Raw genomic sequence first — 20,727 nt, forward strand, 5'->3', positions numbered from 1 at the left:
ACGTAACCAAGTTATAGATGGAAAAAACGGCACGAAGTTGAGTTATAGTTACAAAAAAAAAATAACTGCAACTGTAACTTCGTTGCAAGTAACGAGTTATTTCCCAACCCTGGTACACACATATTACGTATAATATAAAGTTTTATAAATAAGAGAGATGACATTGATTAAGAAAATCTACGTTCTATTTTGTAAGACACGCTGCGATCGCTCCTAAGATTGTAATCACATATTCTAAAGAAACGTCGTAGTTGATTTTCTACTACTTTTGATTTTTATCCGGAATGTGCTTATCTCGAGAGTTGAGGGGATAATAACAAACGTCGAATATTTTTCCGTCGTAAGACACGGCGATTCTCGAGAAAGAGCTGGTGTTTCACTGTCGGCTCTTTAAGAATTTACTAGACCGCAAATATTCCTTTTGTGCTGCTCTAGCACGGCAAAAAAGTACGTAAAAAAGCGCCTCTTCATGTTTTCCAGCCGCGATATTCGGCCCGTCGTGAGCGAAGGCGTGTATTCGCGAAACGTTTTCGCGGGAATTAGTACAGGGAGCCACATCCAGGACAACGCGACGAGAGATTAATCTCACTGCGAAGAGAACGTTAATTACACGGAACCTGTTCGGGACAGAGATCGCTCGAGTCGATTCTGCCGAATGGAAAAAAGCTTAGAATAAACCCCTTCACCGTATGTTCGTTCTTCGTGGAGCTCCTCCACGAAGCGTAAACCAGCGGCAATTGTGCGACGGACTGGATCCATTAGCGAATTACTCGGACGTAGGAGAACGCGAGCAGCTTTAAGAGGATACAGTCCTTGCGACTGTATGTAACACAGAAACAGCGAACCGACCACATTACTCGCGCTTATTCCGTTTGTTTTTCTATCTCATCTCATAATCTCGATAAATTCCAGACTGATTTTATTCTACGGCGATTCTGCCTCGTGTGTTCTTTGTTATTAAGATAACGAAAGGAAGCTCCAAGATATAATACGACGCAGATATTTCGAGATAACACGATATTTCGATGAATGTCAAATTGATGTTACTTCACGACAATTCCGTCTTTGCGTCCTTTGTTATTGAGATAACGAAAGGAAGTTTCAATAAGATGTAAAATTTGCAGATAACACGACGTGTTCAAGCTGCTTTCGGCGGAGTTAGGCAGCATTACAGCTCCGTAATCTTCGGCGCGATACCGGGACAATTTAATGATACCCAGTTTACTGTTTGACGAACAGCCGCGACACAGTTTGCCTCATTCTTCCGCCGAGACGAGACGTCGCCGACGGAGAGGAGTCGATATTTGGCGAGATCTCGTTTAGCAGTGCGCTTTTGCCGAAGGTGGATGCTCCCGATGATCGATAGCGCACGAAGATTAGATCGAGATCGCTATTGGCTTCTACACGCCTGGTATCGCGTTTCAGCGTTCTTTGGTACGGAGGCGTGATATAAAAGCTCTCGTTCCTTTATTAGAAAGTTTAAAGTCGACGGAGCGTTAGAGCGGCTTGACGCGACTCGACGCGGCTCGACGCGACGCGACGCCACAGCCGACTGCTCTCGGTCCGCATAAAAACAAGGGAGCTCAGATGAAATTTCATGAAACCCGACGGCGGCGACGGCTCATTTTCACTTCTTTCTCTCCTTCGTGCTTCCTTGGACAGACGTAATTTCGACAAATGGACTTGTTCGTCGGAGAAACAAAAGAACCCGATTGCGACCGCGGCCGCGATGAGGAATAGATAAGAAAGGGACATCCGAGCGCGCTTTTCCTCACAGCTCTCGACCCTATGCCGATTAATCTCTTTTTTAAATGTCAAAGCGATCTCTTCTCCTCTCCTCCCGGCTTACCTCCTGCGACGAACAGTTTATCACCGAATCGCACGCTACATTTCCAACACCAACACCCACGTGACGTAAACCCATCGGACGGAGAGATCGTTTCTCTCCCATCGCTCTTCGTCGAGGCCATCTTAGGAGTATACTTAGTTCTTTCGATATTTACGAGGCTGCGGTATATGGACGCTTCACACTACGTGGTGAAGTTCAGCGCGCATGTTGCTGCGCGCGTGATAGAGACAGAGAGAAGCGACCCGCCATATTTGCGTGTCTCTTCCTCTTCTCGACGCATCGCAACGCCTTCGTCGTCGAAGCGGTTGTCGGACGTCGCCTCCGTATTGTTGTCGCGATTTTTATCCGTCCACGCGAGAATCCGCGCGTGCCGAGTATCGAAGCCCCAGTGAGACCGGTTCGGTGAATTGGTTGTGATTTTTGGATCAAATGAGCGATCTGCGTGAATAACAGTAGCTGGTGAATTGTAGTCTCGGATGGGGAAGTGTCAGGTGATCTCGCGTTGTGTCGCGATAATTAGCATGCAGGATCGCAATTGCTCCTCGTTATCGTAAACTTGTGCATGCCGCATTTGTTATCTGGCAAAATACGGTTCTCTCGCATATATAGCGTAACATTTACTCGTGCCGAGTATGTCATGTAAATCGAGCATCGCTATTGCCACGAACGGACGTAAATAAGCACGCTTTATTTAACTTTCTAATCGTGCTTGCTTTGAGCGCGTTTTAACGAATTTGCGTTATTGCCCCTCGCGAAGTAACTAAATATATGCTTCTTTCTTTTTCTCCCCTCATCATGTCCTTTACAGTGATTGACTTGATTATTGCACAAACAATTTCTGTAGACGAATATCATAAAACCGTAAAATCGAAAATTCTCGAAAACATTTGTATATCGAAGAAATACCGAGGAAATATGGAATATTTCGTTTCTTTGTATGAATGATTGTTTTTGTGACTTTGATACAATATATAACATATTTTCTGTACATATATTATAAAATCATGGGAATGTATCGTTAGAAGGTTAATGTGTGCGTTGTTTGGTAAGATTTTCATATACGTCACGATCCATGTTATTTTGCGAAACTATGCAAAAACATCAAAAAGAGTGGAAAGGGTGATAAAATATAGAAGTTTGTGTAATTAATCTTCGTCGGTAAAAGTCGGTGAAGGTGAGAAAATTCACAGCGGCAAATACAAAAGAAAGATATTTTAACGAAAATGATTCGGTAATATCATTAGTTTAATGTGCTGATATATGCATATATACACATATATATGCATATTATATGTGTATATATCTTTCATACAAAGAATATTTATATATAGAATAATAATATATACACTGTATATATAAAATATAGTAAACATTTGCAGAGTAATGATCTGGACATATTACGTATAAATCGTCAGCGATTTGTTGAAAATCAGTTAATCACCACGTGTTGAAGGGCCAACTATGTAAAATTTTCTCGAAATTGACTTCAAATCTTTGAAAAGTTGATCCGCTTCTAATCTGAGATTAACATTGTTTGGTTTAGCTTAATGTTTCACGTTTTCTTTAACTTACTTTAGTTTACAACACAGCATAACTATATACTACGATGATTTTCACGAAATTTTATAACGTTACGGTACATGTTCATATATTTAAAATTAAAAACAATACAGCGTTCTCTGTAAGAGGATTTTCTTCTTTTGCATCGTTCTCACGAAAAAGCATATTCATGAAAACTCGTGAAAATTAACGATCATTAACCGTGACATTGGAGTTATTGGAATCATGCTGACGTAATTTCGCATGCGCGTAGCTTGCGTAGTGTTGTCAAACAAATGCTTGACGTGCGGTTGTAGCAGTGTGTTTCGCGTATAATAATTACGAGTATTGTTTACGATACACCAGTCGCTGCGGGGAATATAGAGCACATAGAGCGTGTTCATTTCGTGGAGAATCGCTGTTTATCCATTTATATGGCGCGTCGTGACGATTCTGACATTAGTAACGCAATCCCTCACGTCTATTCCGCACATCTTGTTCCCTGCCAGAAATAAAACGCGCGTGAACGCGAATGTGTTTCCCGAGCAAGACAGGCGTAAAGCGATCGTAATATCGCCTCGTAAACCGAATCATATAAAAGATATAAATAAGTACAAAGGACGCCTCCTAAATAATTCGATCGTTCTATAACCGTACGACGTTGCATCTCGCACGAAATAAAACAGTATGCGCGTTCGAAGTTAGTCGCGTTTAGTCCGTTTCCCTTTCTTCCGGTATTCTCTCGTGTGTGAGTGTTCTACCCGGATGGAGTTGAACCGCTACCAGAAATCACCGAGGAGCTGGCGCCGGTGGAATAGCTGGAGAATCTGGCCCGGAGGTAGCAGCGGTACAGCGGGACCCAGTGAGCAAATTCATATATTATACATACAGTTTGTTATGCAGCTTTACTACTTTGTTTACTTACGATGATTCCAGCATCGTTCAGTGTATATTTTGAGTTTATTATTTTTCTTCTCGTTTGATCGAGTCCGATATTTCGATTGGAACGCTCGAAACTTTGCACGAAGCTTCGGATATTTCCGCCTTTTTCTTTCTCAAATATTTGTGGACGTTTTATATACCATATGTGTAAATTCTTTTCTAGAAAAATAGTCATGAAAGTCGTGATGATAAAAATTTTTTACGAGACATAATACACATAGGAGGGGAATACTCCAGCCGAAATTTAGAATTTGGATTTTTCGCGAATTTTAATTTGTGCTTGTAACAATATTAGTTGGGATTCAATTCAAGTTTAATTTGCCAACGATTTTCTCTCTTTCGTTCCGGAATAAAAATATTTTCGTGCTTTTCTCTATAAAAAATATATTTTTTTCTTATTTCTTTTAGATTTCCTAATTTTACTGAAATTGTCAACGTAATCAGCGTAAAAAGAAAAATGTAAAGATTATAGTAAAAGGAAATTATTTTATTTCTTACCTACTAATTTTCACTAAGTTTCAACATGAAAAGAACAATAATGTATATAATTGCTTGTGGCAAAGAAGATAGTTTCTATAATATTGTATCCTGAATTTTTCTCAATTGAGCCTTTCGAGTCCAATAGGATGTGTGCAAAGTTAATATAAAAAAACTAACATTTCGACTCGAAAGTACAAATATTATATTTCCCGAATTCTGCGATTCAAATCAATTCGTGCACATAACGTTGCCAATTTTAATCTTCGGCTTGAAAGAAATTTACGGCGGAAATCTGTTGTAGCTTTTCTCGAATAAGAAAGATTCTTATTTTATGTTCTGTGTGTAATAATCTTTTGGGATTCGCTTCACATCTCGAATTAATGTCACTGCGCGCTGCCAACGTTTGTTTCATTATTTAGAAACTTTTTCCGCTGAATGTTGACTGTTTCAATTTTTACTTTTAACAACTGCTCGTTAAAAACTTTACGCATTGAGTTAAAAACTAAAGATGCAAATATCCGTTTATGTTGTAATTACGGTCGAATTTAAAGCGCGATATGAAACAATATTTGACATACACTCTGTCGTTATTAAAGTAGGAATATATTAGATGTAGAAATTAACTCGATGCCTTTATATTGAATTAATTATAACTTATATTATGATCATTAATTATTAATACATTGAATTGTAATTTATATTATAATTATTAATTATAATTCTGTTTTAACTTCAAATATTTTCCTTCTGTTTTGAAAGTTTAAAGTGCTGACTTTAATATTGGGTGTACAAATTAGTTCGGTTCGTTTTCAAAAGATGACTCCCGGCTATTATGAATGGTTGTTCATAGTGACTGCCGATTTTGGCGGTTTCAGAGAAGTTAGACATCTGCCAATAATATTCAGTTTATATCGCTTTGAGTTTCATACAAAAACTTTGCTTTTTACAGTGTTGAAAATGTCGAATTTTGTGTTAACCAAGCAGCATTTGCGGGAGATTTTAATTTTCTGCTTTAATTGGAAGAAAAGTGCAGCTAAAGCCCATCAAATGCTTGTTGAAGTTTATGTTGACGCTGCTCCAACTGATAAATCATGTAGGGAATGGTTTCGACGTTTCAAGGATGGAGATTTCAGCGTCGAAGACAAGCCTCGCTCTGGACAGCCAAAAAAATTCAAGAACAAAGAATTAGAGGCATTGCTCGAAGAAGATCAGAGTCAAACGCAAGAGGAGCTTGCAGAATCATTGGGAGTGACTCAACAAGCCGTTTCCGTACGATTGAGAGACATGGGAATTATTCAAAAACAAGGAAATTGGGTGCCTTATGAACTGAAACCGAGAGACGTTGAAAGGCGTTCTTCATGACAACGCTCGGCCTCATGTCGCAAAAGTCATAAAAAAATATTTGGAAACACTCAAATGGGATGTTTTACCGCACCCGCCGTATTCTCCGGACATTGCTCCTTTTGATTACTGATTGTTCTGAAAGATGCAGCACGATTTGGCAGGTCACCGGTTCACTTCTTTCGCAGAAATCGAAAATTGACTCCAAACTTGGATCGCCTCAAAAGACGAGTCATTTTTTCGAGATGGAATTCGAAAATTGCCTGAGAAATGGGAGAAAGTAGTAACCAGCGATGGAAAATACTTTAATTGATCTGTTCATTCATTTCGTTTTGAAATAAATACATTTTTAAAACAAAAGAACGGACCGAACTAATTTGTACTCTCAATACATCAAGCACACTACACAGTCTGTCCCGGATCCAATGAGACTGGTCTAAAAAAAATACAAAGCGTTTATTATTTTGATTTTTTATTCTTGTTTATTCAAAATAGTCCCCTTCTGAGTCAATACAGCGCTGGAAACTTTCAACAAATTTTTCGAAACATTTTTTATACTCATCGGCTGGAATGGCCTTTAGTATGGCGGTCGAAGTCTTTTGGATGACCGGGATGGTATCGAAACGATTTCCTTTCATCGCCAATTTCAGTTTGGGAAATAGCCAGAAGTCGCACCGAGCCAAATCAAGTGAATACGGTGGGTGATCGATAACAATGATGCCTTTTTGGTCAAGAATTCACGTACCATGATGGCTTTGTGCGATGGTGCATTATCGTGCAACAAAAACCAACTGCCTGGCTCTCGATATTCCGGTCGAACTCGTCGAATTCTGGCCCACAATCGTTGTAGAACTCCCAGATAATATCTGGGCAGACACACAGCGGTCGCTTCGAAGAATTTCTTTGACTTTCTCGATGTTTTCTTCATTGCGAGTAGTTTTTGGCGGCGGTGCTCGGTCATCGTTTGCAAGGTCCTCATGACCGTCACGGAATCGGCCAAACCAACGGAAAACCTGTGCACGGGACATGCATTCATCCCCGTACACATTTTTTAGCGTTTCTGCACCACTTTTATCCAATTTAAAAGTTGGTTTTTCGACCGACGTACACAAAGTGACTTTACATAAAATGTCAAACCACAGTGAAATATCAACCGAATTCGCTCAAATTTTGAGGTTAAGTAGATGAAGGATAGAACATTCACCTACCATCATTCACTCATAGATATCGCTGCGCTAAGAACTTTGATGGAACCAGTCTCATCGTATCTGGGACAGACTGTGTATGTATGTATCTTGGCAAAGTAGATGGATTTTGCATGAGCTCAGTCCGGAAAACAAAGAGCGAATATGTGATATGGCTGTATCTTTGTTTAGAAGGAAGAATTCATTGTACAACATTATAAAACCGACGATAAAAAATGGATTTTGTTTACAACTATCCTAACGTAGAAAATTGTGGAACCCGTACATCGACATCGACTCCTAAATTCAATGTTCACGCCAAAAACATGTTATCGTGCATTTGATAGGATATTAAGAATGTGGTATATTATGGGTTGCTACAATCTGGTTAGATTCTTTTAATTCAGAGCATTACTAACAGCAACTCATCCGTTTAAGTGGTGAAATAGAGCGCGAAAGACCATTTACCGATCACGGAACTAAGCAAGTCATTCTGCAGCATGACAACATCGGCCACAGGGACAAAGGGACGTTATTTGTTCCTTGGACTGGGGGGAGTATTTACTTTATGTGGCGTATTTACCTAGTTGCTCCGTCGGATTACCCACCTGTTTCGGTTGCAACATCGCTTAGCTGACACGCACTTTGAAACAGCGGGAAAGGTCTGCAAAAGTGTTGACGAATTTATCGACCCAAAGTCGCCGTCATTTTTTCGAAAGGGAATTCGTCATTGAAGTTAAAACAGAATTATAATTAATAATTATAATATAAATTACAATTCAATGTATTAATAATTAATAATCATAATATAAGTTATAATTAATTCAATGTAAAGGCATCGAGTTAATTTCTACATCTAATATATTCCTACTTTAATAACGACAGAGTGTATGTCAAATTTGTCGAAAGATGGAGGAGAATAATCGAAAATAGCGGCGAGTATTTCGAGGATTGAAATGCGTTTCATTTTTTTGTGTAAATTAACGTTCAATTTTATTAGAAAACCATCTAATTAATTTTTAATCTAATAAGTGCACCTTTTCGGCAAACAATTATCTGTTACGATAAATCGTATGACGTGATCGTCGTTATATAATTTATTAATAATAATCCTCTCAGGGTCTTTGATTTCCAATTTCAATGTACATTTTCCTCGCTTTTTATTAGGTGTTTCGGTTAATTTTGAGGGTTTAATATAGATGGCTATAGCTACAAATCTACTAGACATATTTTGAATGTTGGTACACCATTAAAGCTTGGACATTTCTACAAATAATTTGACACATGGCATGTGCATTCGTGAACATAACCACATTTTTTGTGTGATTTAAAATGAAGCGTGGTAAAAAGCATTGTCGACATTTACTGCTTTATTGTTTCGATTCGAAGGAAACGGCTGCTCACCTCAACGAAGCCCACCGATTCATCTCAAAAACTTATTCTGACTTTTCTCCATCGGTTAAAACATACGAGTATTGGTAACGGCGATTTCGGCTTGGTGATTACGATTTGAAAGACAAACAATGTTCAGGTTAACCAAAAAAAGTTTGAAGATATCGACATTATTGGATGAAAACAGCTCAAACGCTTCAAGAACTAGCTGAAACATTAAATGTTGGTAAATCAACATTTCAGGTTGTTCAGGTTGTTCACTGAATCATTTCAGGTCATTTACACGCAATGGGAAAGATTGAAAAAGAAGGTAAATGGATTCCACATACATTGCCTGAATTGGCTATTCAAAATCGTTTAACCGTTTGCACTTCATTGCTTTCTCGTCACAAAAAGAAGCAGTTCTTGTATAAGATTATAACTGGAGATGAAAAATGGATCTACTATGATAATCTTAAGCGTAAAAAGTCGTGGATAAGTCCAGGTCAACCATCGACATCGACTCCAAAACGCAACACCCACGAAAGTAAGGTTTTATTGTGCATTTAGTGGGACGTGAAAGGCGTTATATTTTATGAGTTGCGATAACCAAGTCAAACAGTCATTGTTGTACGTTATCGACAATAATTAATCAATTTGAATCATGCTTTAAAACGTCGAGTAATAGCTCAAAGAAAACGCAAAGTGATTTTACTGCACAACAATGCTCGACCACACATTGCAAAAACAGTTAAGGATACATTACTAGCACTTCGATAGAAAGTCCTACCACACCCCGCATATTCATCAGACTATGCTCCTTCGGATTATTATTTATTTCGATCTATGCAGTCCAGCTTTGCCTGACCAGCATTTCAAATCATATGAAATCATATGAAGAAATATAAAAAATGTCTCGATGAATGGATTGCTTCGAAGGATGAATATTTCTTTTATCGCGGAATTTACTTATTGCCCAAAAAGTGGGAAAAAGCTTATAGCTAGCAATGGAAGATATTTTCGATAAAATATAATTTAACGTTTTTAAAAAATAAACATATTTCTTTTGCAAAAAATCCCTCAAAACTGCCCGGAATACCTAATAATTTACGATTAGATCAAAACTTACAGGGTGTCCCATTTTAAAAAACGCACTTCGCTAATTCTTCAACGAAGCATTGTCAGCAAAAATGTTTCGGACAAAAGTTGTACGATTTCAAGGGGAACATAAAACAATTATACTATTTTGTTTACACCACTTTCGAGATATTCACTGATCATTACTTTTCTCAAATGAAAACCCCAATTTTGTATTACACCGTTTTTTTCTACCAATTAATTTAAACAACTTTTGTCTGAATATTTTTTTATTTGCCTAATATTTTTTGAAATATTTAAGGAAAACTTTTTGATAACTTTTTCAATATTTAACTCACGATATCTCGCTAACTATTTTTCGGAAGAAAAAGTAGTACTAGACTTTTCTGCTCTACTTGGTCTCAAGTAAGCTATTGTTACAATAGCATCCTGACTTTTGTTAATTTGATGATTTTGAAATTTCCAAAAGTCAGTAAGTTAACAAAAGTCAAGGCGCTATTATAACAATATATTCTGGGTGAGTTAAATATTGAAAAAGTTATTTTTTTCCTTAAATTTTCCTTATCTTTTGCTTAAAAGTTTTTTTTTAATATCTCAAAAAGTATTAGGCAAATAAAAAAATGTTTCAGACAAAAAAGTTATTTAAATTAATTGATAGAAAAGGACGGTATAATAAAAAAATTCGGGTTTCCATTTAAAAAAAGTAATGATCAGTGAATATCTCGAAAGTGGTGCTATTATAACAATATAAGGTGCCATTTGTAAACAAAATAGTATAGTTGTTTTATGTTCCCCTTGAAATCATACAACTTTTGTCCGAAACATTTTTGCTGAAAATGCTTTGTTGAAGAATTATCGAGGTACGTTTTTTAAAATGGGACACCCTGTATATCGGTACCTTCGCGACGATATTATCGATGTGAACGATAAGGAACGAACGCGATACACTCTTTTAAAACGACTCGTTGATCGAGCGTAATCTCGATCACGCGCTTAAAAAAAAAATGGATTTTTCAACCGAGAATAAGCCGGTCGGTCGGGCGGTGTTCAGCCATATAACGATCATCCCCGCGGCGGAGGTTAAGTTGTCTCGAGTTATGATGGCAATTAAGCGTCGCAAGCAAGGTTTACCTTGTAACTAACTTTCGTTGACCGTTTATCGTTACCCTCGTCGGCTTGCCGGCGAGATTGGCGCGCAATTCGATTAATGTTAGAACACTGCTAACTGAAATGTACCTCTTCCGCGGGTAAGTTGCTGCGGTACTACACGACGCGTGAATTCGCTTTGTAGATTTGTTCACACAGAGAGAGGTGCGCGTTTGAGATCCGTCTGCAAATGAACGACTGCTCGATATCGATTCCATGTTATCCTCGTCAGCTCGCCGGGTCTCGTACAGAGTTCTGAGTGTATTTATAATCGATGAGAGAAAATCACCGAGGTAATTTGGCGCGCAAAGTCGTGCTGTCAGGCATGAATCAACGCGACTTACTGGTATTCTTTGAGAGACAGGGTATTAATTAAGTACACAGCAAAGTATTACGCAGTAAGCTTCGCGGTAACGACTTGCTTGCTGCTTGGATTGATGGAGCGGCGCGACCTAAAGAATTGCTTCGAGTGGGCTGTGCACGTAAATGCTCTGTAAAATTTCATTCGAACTACCAGCATTACATTGGCAATTTAGCCGGGAATTACTATTTAATGACGGAATATCACAGGGGTTTAGCACAGGAAGTTTCGATCGGCGGTTTATATATATATATATATTTCTTGTTTGCAGCGCTCAGAGCGCGTCGTAGCCGGTCTGCTCGCTCGATTTTGACGATAATTAACTCGGTTCCCTCGATTTCCCGCAGCATTCGTGGAAATTCTCTCCACACGCCACGCGCCACGTGCGGGTCGAATTTTTGCGCGCGTTTCGATAAAACCGCTCCCGGATATTATGTCCGCGCATGTTGCGTCGCGTTGTTTGCTCATCAACGTGGAACTTGTTTCACGCCCGACGACTCGACAGAACGACTCGTTACAGAGCGCTGTTCGATGTCGTCGCTCACGGGGCATCGAAAATAGAACCGTTGATGAGATTTGCCGAGAACTACCGGCGCTTTAATGGGCGACAGCCTGTGCTTTTAAACGACGTTAACCCGACATCCTTTCTCGCCATTAGGAATACCAATGGAGGCGTTCGATCGGAGCCTCTCGAGGCTCGCTGGACTCTAATATCTCGGCACAAAACGCCAAACGGAGGTGGAGAATCCGAAATGGCGAAAGGAGAGTGTGAATGAGGGAGTGAGAAGGGGGGAGATAAAGAGAAAGGGAGAGGAGAGAGAGAGAGAGAGAGAGAGAGAGAGAGAGAGAGAGAGAGAGAGAGAGGTGGGAGGTGAGAGGGAGAGCGAGAGAACGCATCGCGCGAGGGCACGTGAAGGGACAAGAGGGTGCTTGAAAGAGAGCCAGACGTCGAAAGGTATTTGTTAATCGGTCCGCAGGAATCCCTAATATGAGGCAGAATAATGAACGATTCTCATGGCGTTCGATCGTTCCCTCTTTCGTCCTTCTCGTTCACTCACTCGCTCGCTCGCTTGCTCCTTCATTTCTCCGTCTGGATAATAATAAATGGTGCATGGCCTCGAATCATCCGCGTGTTACTCGTCGCCCTTTCAATCTTCACCGAGAATAACACGTCACCGACTAACACCAGCGAATAACGGGTACAGTGCACGCTCAATATCAAATCGGCATTATGCCTTCGCTAATTCGGATTGTCCTACTTTCCATAAGTACCGCGGATTTCTTTAAATACACACAGGCCGACCGTCAGCCGATCGAAATCCATTTCTCCGATTCAGTTTTGTTACGCTGCTACCAACGGGGATCTTTATGCGACTTGACTTCTCGGGTGTTTCAATTTGTAATTAATGAGCGTCAGACAACAAATCTCCGATCGAAAGTTTGCACATTACTCTTGCGATAACTATTGGATCGAGATAATAGACAATGAGAGAGAGAGAGAGAAAGAGAGAGAGAGAGAGAGAGAGAGAGATTGTATGCTGCGTTGTGTACCACAAAATTATAATTATTAATACGTTATTACATTATTAATATATTAAAATGTCATATTATACTGAGTTAATAGCGAAATCCCCGTCGTTATTAATTTGACGTGAAGGAATTTCCGTGAAATATTCGCGTGTAAATTATTTCGCAAGTATCTCATTCTCTTTAACCACTATTGAGCACACAGTGGGATGTACGTTATCCCACATAAATTCTCTTCATTTCTGTGATTTTTGACTAACTTTTAGACAGTCATGGTCGATTATATTATTACTATATATTCTTAGCAACATAAGGAAGTAAAAATAAATAACATATAGTTTAAACGTTTAATTGTTAACCTGCTAGAAACAAATGAGAATGAAAAAAGGGCATTTTTTCCAGAAAAATTCATGTATGAGCAAACTATTAGGAATCGACACATTGCAATATTAATATTTCATTAAGAACATTTAACGGTAGTTATTACTAAAAGTAAAACTGTTACTGTAAAAGTTAGTAGAAAGTGTTAGTATACACATTTTTTAAATTTTGTGTAGGTTCCATTTTTATAAGAAATTATTGAAAGACTATTTATAAACTTAGAGTCGTTGTTATTATCCACTAATTTGCCATTTTGAATGTCAACCTTTTTTACAATTAGCAATCTAGAAAAAAACTTATGTTCTAAATATGAAAAGATTCCATCGAGAAATAAAAAAGTTTGTGTAATTGGTTTGCCATGCATTGAATCAGCTATTTTGAATTAAAAAATTTTGATTTTATATTCGTAATCAGCGACCCCGAAAACATTTAGGTATCATATTTCAAAATATTCAAATATTTCCATCATATTTCACCACCATCATATTTCAAATATTTCAAAAAGTTCCATTGAAAAATGAGATATATGGCTCAAAAGAATTTATATCAGGATGAAAAATTCAACCTACCGTGTAGCGCAATCTTTTTCGGGATAAAATAAAAAATTCACAAGAGTGAATCGTTGGGCTCAGGACACTACTTAAATCTGGATTAGTATTCTAATTTAATGATATCACATTCTCGAGTATAATGCCAGCTAATGCCCGCTAACTTCTTCGTCTTGTGCATGAATATTCTTCCACGGTTTCGCACGGTTTACCACGGTCTCACGAAAAAGACGCTCCTTTGTGCTCATATTTTTCTTTTCGCGAGAAGATTGTTTGTTCCAGGGTTGAGTAGTGGGTGGCCATTTTCGCCGCGTAGAGTGCAATTCTACTGGATAAAGTGCCGAAATATCCCGCCGTCTTATCACTCTTTTTCTCGTAACGATCATACATATGCTTTATACATCGCTCCGTGGCTCATAATCTCAATATAAATCGTGCGCTGAGGGATGTTAATCTCGCGTGATGCACGGGTTTATTATTCCGGCTAAGTGCGCGCAGCTTCGTCGAGTTTCGTAAATTCTCCGGTTTGCCGGAGCGCGAGGGAAACGTCGTATATACCTCCTCTACCGTCTCGTGGAAGCTCGTTAAAAGTGCGCCGCTTGACCCCGCATTATTAATTACGTGGCACCGAAAACAGAGACGGCATCCTGGGAAAAAGTGCTGTGCTCGACCAGGAAAATGATTCACTTGTGCACGTCCTTTCCGTTGTTCGTCGTTATCGTGAAACGCAGATTCACTGTGCCGAGGAAATTCGGACAGCCTTCGAGCCCGCCTCAAAAGCCCAACTCCCTCGTTTCTCTAATTGTACGAAAGTTGATTTCAATTGCAAAATGGCTCCTCGAGAACATGGAACAGCCCACTTCGTGTTCAACGCGCTCTCTCTCTCTCTCTCTCTCTCTCTCTCTCTCTCTCTCTCTCTCTCTCTCTCTCTCTCTCTCTCTCTCTCTCTTGGTCAACTATGAGAGACGATTAAATTGTGACGAAAAGAAATCCTTTGACGCCCGGTGGACCGAAAATGCATCGTAGATCGAATAATTAGGGTAGGTACGTAATATGCAATACCCTAATGTCGTGAGACCATACGATGACACGTGATCCGGGCCAGTGCACGCTTGTGACGTCATCGTCACGTATAAAATGATAGAGAAGGACTTTATGGCCTTTCGCTCACGACCAGTTCGATCGGAATATATTAGGGACTTTCTTGCGTCTGAAATTTCGCGCGTTCGCTCGTCGTTCGCTGAGTTATCTATCATTTTCGTCGCAATAACTCGCAAAGCGTCGCTGCTTGCCGCTGGACGTGCTTGGTCTTTGTGAAAAATGTGTGTGAAAAAGTATATATATGTATGTGTGTGTGTGTGTGTGTGTATATGTATGTATGTATATATGTACTTACTATGTGTCGTGTGTAATAGATAGTATCAAGCTGTTCATTCGCGTAGACTTTTTATACGCGTATATACATGTAGCTTTTATATTTAGGGACGCATCGATCTCAGCCTTTTTCAGAGCTGTATTTATGGGGCGCGCGGCACTTTGGTAAATTTTGTACAAACAAAAGCAACGCTTGTTTATATTTAAGTATCGCCGAGAAATCGCCGAGAAATATCGATCTCACGTACGTATAACGCGCGACACTACGTCGGAGTGTCGATATCACTCGCTCTCGTGATGGATGAAATATTATTTTACTACGTGCTTGTATGTGGCGAACGCTCGCTTCCCTTTCAGAGATCCCTCGTGATTACCATCGGTTATGAGAATTGATTGTAATATATCGTGATATTTAATTGCATGAAGGTTCCCAGGAAGTCTTGGTAAATTTCATTCCTCGCGTTAATATTTCGGAATTTCCGAAGCTTTTAAGTTGCCAACGCATTACAACGACATTATTCAAAGTCGACGTATGTACGTATTATTAAAAAAAAACCATGATAACGTGTACATGCGAAATTTTTCGAATCAATTCGTCACAACGTTATTTTCGCATCCACTATTTTACAGGATCAAAATTTAGGCAGAAAAACAAGACGCCGACAAGACGCATTGAATAATTCGATAAAAAGAAAGATGTGTACACGCCGTTGCGTGCGTATCTTTTTCCTTCATATAGCGCTCTACCATGAGTCGACGTTGACGTATTACGATCGCAGCGCTTTCCTCTTCGAATCAAGCGTCGTGGACAGCGCCGAACGGCAGTATCGCATGCGAGAGTAGCTCTGCGTCTAGGAATAGCCACCGTGACCAGGCATATTATTATCTTTGCCATTAAAACATCCCCTTTAGTTAGCATTTCACCTTGCAACGAGGACAAAGTATCAGCGGCATGGCGGGGAAGGTATCTCCGACCAAGTTGATCTTACACGTCGCTGCTCGACAAAGTGAACCGACATCGTACACGTATTAATATCTAGGGTCCGTGGCTGTCACCCTCTCTGTATTTCTTCCTATCCTGCTGCTTTTAACGCTCCAAGTCTCCGGCTCTCGGCTGTGAGGGAGAAAGAGTGGGTCGCGCTCTGAAATCCACGTGCGCTCGGCGAGTAACGCTCGCGCGAAACTAAATTATGCTAAAACGCGCCGGTCGCGCAGATACGCAAGACGTGGCGGATTTGTAAAGGCGTTATCGTCATCTCATCCGCAAACCTGCGTTTTTCGCCTTGCGTTTTATATTCTGCAACTCGTCCTTCTCGTTAAGGTCGACACGCATGCGACCTTAATTCTAACGATGTTCGGCGATCACTTGGACGGTTCCTTTGCGTGCGACTGATACGTCGCGTCGGGAGAGTGGTTATATTTTTCCAGTTGAAGCTTCAAGTCCGAAAGTTAGAAAGTTTGATAAAAAATGCTGGATATTTCGAGAATAACGATTGAACAGCAAAGCTTCCCGGGTAGCTTTAGGTGTGGATATGGTCGAGATACTGGGAGCGCGAAAAAGGAAGAAAAGGAAGAGGAGAACATGAGAATCGTCGGAAACTTTGAACTTGTTATACTATTCATCTCCCTTTCCTCAAAAGTTAACGTAATTTTCTCTCAATATTATTTTAACCTGAAAGGTTTCCTTTCCTGCTTTCTTAGCTTAAAACACTCGGTCGACTCGATGGCCCTCCCTCGACCGGTCGATACTTTCGTTATGTCATTTATTATTTTTATATTATGCGGTTGACTCATAAGTTTGTGCGGATTTTTTTCTAGGTTAGATTCGTATTGGGAGGACAGTTGGCTATCTATGTATACGCTTTGATTTAACTGCCTTTGAGGCATAGTGATAAATATACTTACCACCTATTTATTCTCACATTTTCATGAAATATTTCATATTTGAGGGATTTTTGTCGGGTTTTTTGCGTTTTTTAGCTTCTTATATGATATGGGAACATACATGAAAGGTTGAAAAGTGTTTTGCATCAAGTTGTCCATTTATTATAAATAAACAAAGTGTGAAAAATACATTTTTACAGAAAAAAATCATTTTCCACGAATTATGAGTGAATTTTTTGCTCAAAATCAAGATTTGGAGTCGCTGATTACGAATCTGAGATTCAAATTCCAAAATTAATTTTCCAAGATGGCAGATCATAGAATTTTTATTAAATTAGCTAAAATTGTACTCTGGTTAGTTTTTGAGGTCGCTGATTACGAATCTGAGGCCCACATTCTAAAATTCAATTTCCAAGATGGCGGATCATAAAATTTTTATATGATTAGCTGAAATTGTACTTTGGTTAGCTTTCAAGGTCGCTGATTACGAATCACCGATGTCACTGAAATTATCGCGATTTTTCCTATTTGTAGCCGCCATCTTGAATCTGTCATCTTGAATTTTGAAAATCTGATAACGGATTCGTCATCAGCGACTCCAGAAACTCCCATATATAAGTTTTCATGTGATTCGGATTTTCTGAAAAATACATGCCTCAAAGGGTTAAACATCACATTTCAACTGACATTTCAGAGTATACTTTGCGGTGTAAATGATAATGTTTCAAGAAGTACAGTCGTGTTTCTGTTGCGACTTGAAAATAAAAGGCAGTAATGAGTTTCCCCGGTGCATATTATGCTTTTTTGCTTCCGTAAAGGCAAGAATGCAACGTAAATCTGCAAGTGGATGTGTCGTGCACATGCGGGAGGATGTCGTAAGCGAACGTCAGAAGTTTTCGAAATTTCGTGCAGTGAGCAAGTGAATATCCAAGATGTTTTTCGCTCTGGTAGGCCGGCAACTATGGATGCCCTATCAAATAAGCACTTGAATTGATTCTGATCGATACATCGCAACTCGAGACTTGTAGTAAAGTTGAATATTGGTCAATCAATTATTTCCAGATATTCGAATCAAATTGGAGTGATAAAAAAATTCGACATTTGGATGCCTTCGACCGTTTGACAGAAATTTAATCCTTTATATTTTGTACAATATTTTGTATTGTAGCCTTTTGCTTTTATTACTGCTTGTAAACGTCGTGGCATACTTTTAACAAGTTTTTCCAGATAATGTTTATAAATTCTTTAAAATTTTAGTTGCGATTTATTTAAAAACTCTTCTTTGTTATTGCGTTTTTTTGATGGAATCTCTGCATCCAGTAAACTCCATAAATTTTCGACTGGATTAAGTGGATCCGGACTTTGTGGAGACCTTTCAAGAATTTCTATTTTACAATTCTGGAAAAATTGTTTCGTTTTCTTTGCTGTGTGCTTCGGATTGCATTGTCTTGCTGAAACATCTATTCCTTATCGAGATCCAGTTTTAGAATTGATTCTTCTAAGTTTTCATTTAAAATGTTAATATATTTATCAGCATTCATAATTCCATCTATAGCTACTAAATTTCCAATCTCATACTACGAAAAACAAGCCCATATCATTATTGCATCTCCTCCATACTTGACTGTTGGTACAACATATTGCTTCTTTAGAGCTACATTCAGTTTCCCGCACACGTGTGCTCTCTTTTTTTATTCCATCCCGTTATATATCCATATATTTAACTATGTTATAATTTTACCCCGTTTACTAAACTTTCTCGAAAACAGCCTGTATATGTGACGCATAATATATATCAGAATGATGAACTTGACACTTTGTCCACCCTGAATTAAATTAAATTAAATTAGATATTATAATAACATTTATTGCACACTTTATATGAATCATTCAAGTTTACATTGTACTTTCCTCTTAAAAGCTTCAAATGTGATTTACTTTTGACTGCGCGCAATTCCGTCTTTTTGAAACATTGCTTACAGCAATCACAATGAAATACCATTTTGTCGGTTTATTACAAGCAACAGTGAACCGATTATTAATAGCGACAATAGACGACAATCATATATCAATAAAGAGAATAAATATCAAAAAAGAGAAAATATTCACTTGTAGTTGTAGGTTTAATAAGATCAATTCGGGACTATGACGACAGAAAACATAATTGATATTCGAATATTAGGACTGACAAAGAGAGACTAACATTCAACTTTTACGGTTGACAAAAGACAATCAGGTATCAACTGAGATGACGGGCATCAGGATGGAAGATTTTTAGCTACAGTCATAAACTGCATAAAATAAATTCTCGAATGTGGTGACAGAGAACGAGAGAAAAGAAGACCGACATTCAACTATTACATATTGACAAAAAGAGACTGACTTTCAACTTTTTTACAGAGTTTGATACCACTTGTGCGTATCGTTTCATTTTAAAATTCTGACTGCATATTTGTAATTAGCGACTCCGAAAATATTTATAGATACCACATTTCAAAACGTTCCATCGAGAAATAAAATGTATGGCTCAAACGGTTAATGGACCGCATGGATTTATCTGTGGTTCACTTTACAGGCACTATGAAATCGAGTCGTTTTTGAAATAAATAGTGATGAGAAACGAGAAGTGGCTCTTTTGCAATAACGTTGAATGGAAACGATCGTGGAAAAAGTGAAGTCCATCATCTGCTTCTAAGCATGGTTCGCATCCAAAAAGAATCATACTTTTTATTCGGTGAGATAAGGGAATTCCCTTCCAGAAATTTATTATTGGCTGTATAAATTGGCAAGGGATAATAAGTAATTTTATTATTCATACGGGTAATAAAATTACCAAGATTGGGAAGTAACTCGTTACTTATAACAAAGTTACAGTTACAGTTATTTTTTTTGGTAACTATACCTTAACTTCGTTCCATTTTTTCCATCTATAACTGTAACTTAACTTAGTTACATTTGTTTGATAACTAGTAACTAATTTAATAGTTATTTTAATAGTTACTTTATATGTTTTAAAATTAACTTTAAAATAAACTTAAGTTTCTGGCAGACCAGCACGATAACGCGATATGCGTTGCTTGATATCCAATAAGCATACAGTTATTCTGGTTGCATTTGGAAAATGCGCTGTTGCGTCATCTATCTTTATCGTTCATTAGATTTAAAACAAGGATAAAATGACGCAATAGCGCTGAGTCTCCTCTCCGAACGTAACCTGTATTTCTTTCAAAAACATTGTACGCCTATTGGACATTTTCGTCGCGCGTCGCTAGTCCTTATTTGTTAACATAACCTGCGTTCAGAAGTGCGCTGCATGGTTTCAGTTATATAAAAAATTCAAGCAATGGATAAAACATCTTAATCTTCGGAGAAGGATTGTAAAATGCAATGGTCAGCATGTGCAGAAATATTTGAATTATAACAACAATTTGAAAACGAGAACAACTAGACATTTCTCTGCAAAATTTACGCTAGCAAAAGAATTATTCATATAAGTAGAACTTCAACTGCAAATTTAAGAAAATACATGAGTATTTATTTATAAAGTAGCAATATATTTTTTAATAAAAAAATCTAAATTTTACTTTCTAAATAATTGTAACATGTTATGTTTGAAGGTTCAGTATGTTCAGTAACTTATAACTGTAACTAATTACTTTTTCAGTGAAAAAATCTCTATCCGTAACTAGATACTTTTACAAA

The 20,727-nt window shown here is 38.4% G+C and overlaps 1 protein-coding gene across 2 annotated transcripts in view; it reads left to right on the forward strand.

The window, feature by feature from the left end:
- The first annotated feature begins 2,241 nt into the window (after nucleotides 1–2,241).
- LOC105180927 (calcium/calmodulin-dependent 3',5'-cyclic nucleotide phosphodiesterase 1) overlaps nucleotides 2,242–20,727 on the forward strand; it is a 215,567-nt gene continuing 197,081 nt past the window's right edge. Inside the window, exons 1-2 of one of the 2 annotated variants that reach the window (XM_025296615.1) lie at nucleotides 2,242–2,340; nucleotides 3,755–4,250. In XM_025296615.1, the coding sequence (XP_025152400.1) occupies nucleotides 4,154–4,250 (97 nt within the window). In that variant the 5' untranslated portion in view covers nucleotides 2,242–2,340; nucleotides 3,755–4,153. Of the gene's footprint in view, nucleotides 2,341–3,578; nucleotides 4,251–20,727 lie in introns of those variants that run through there. The other variant, XM_025296614.1, reaches the window with a different exon arrangement.

This window comes from Harpegnathos saltator, unplaced genomic scaffold (assembly GCF_003227715.2).
Source record: "Harpegnathos saltator strain DR-91 unplaced genomic scaffold, Hsal_v8.6 scaffold15, whole genome shotgun sequence".
In the NCBI taxonomy this organism is placed as follows: domain Eukaryota; kingdom Metazoa; phylum Arthropoda; class Insecta; order Hymenoptera; family Formicidae; genus Harpegnathos; species Harpegnathos saltator.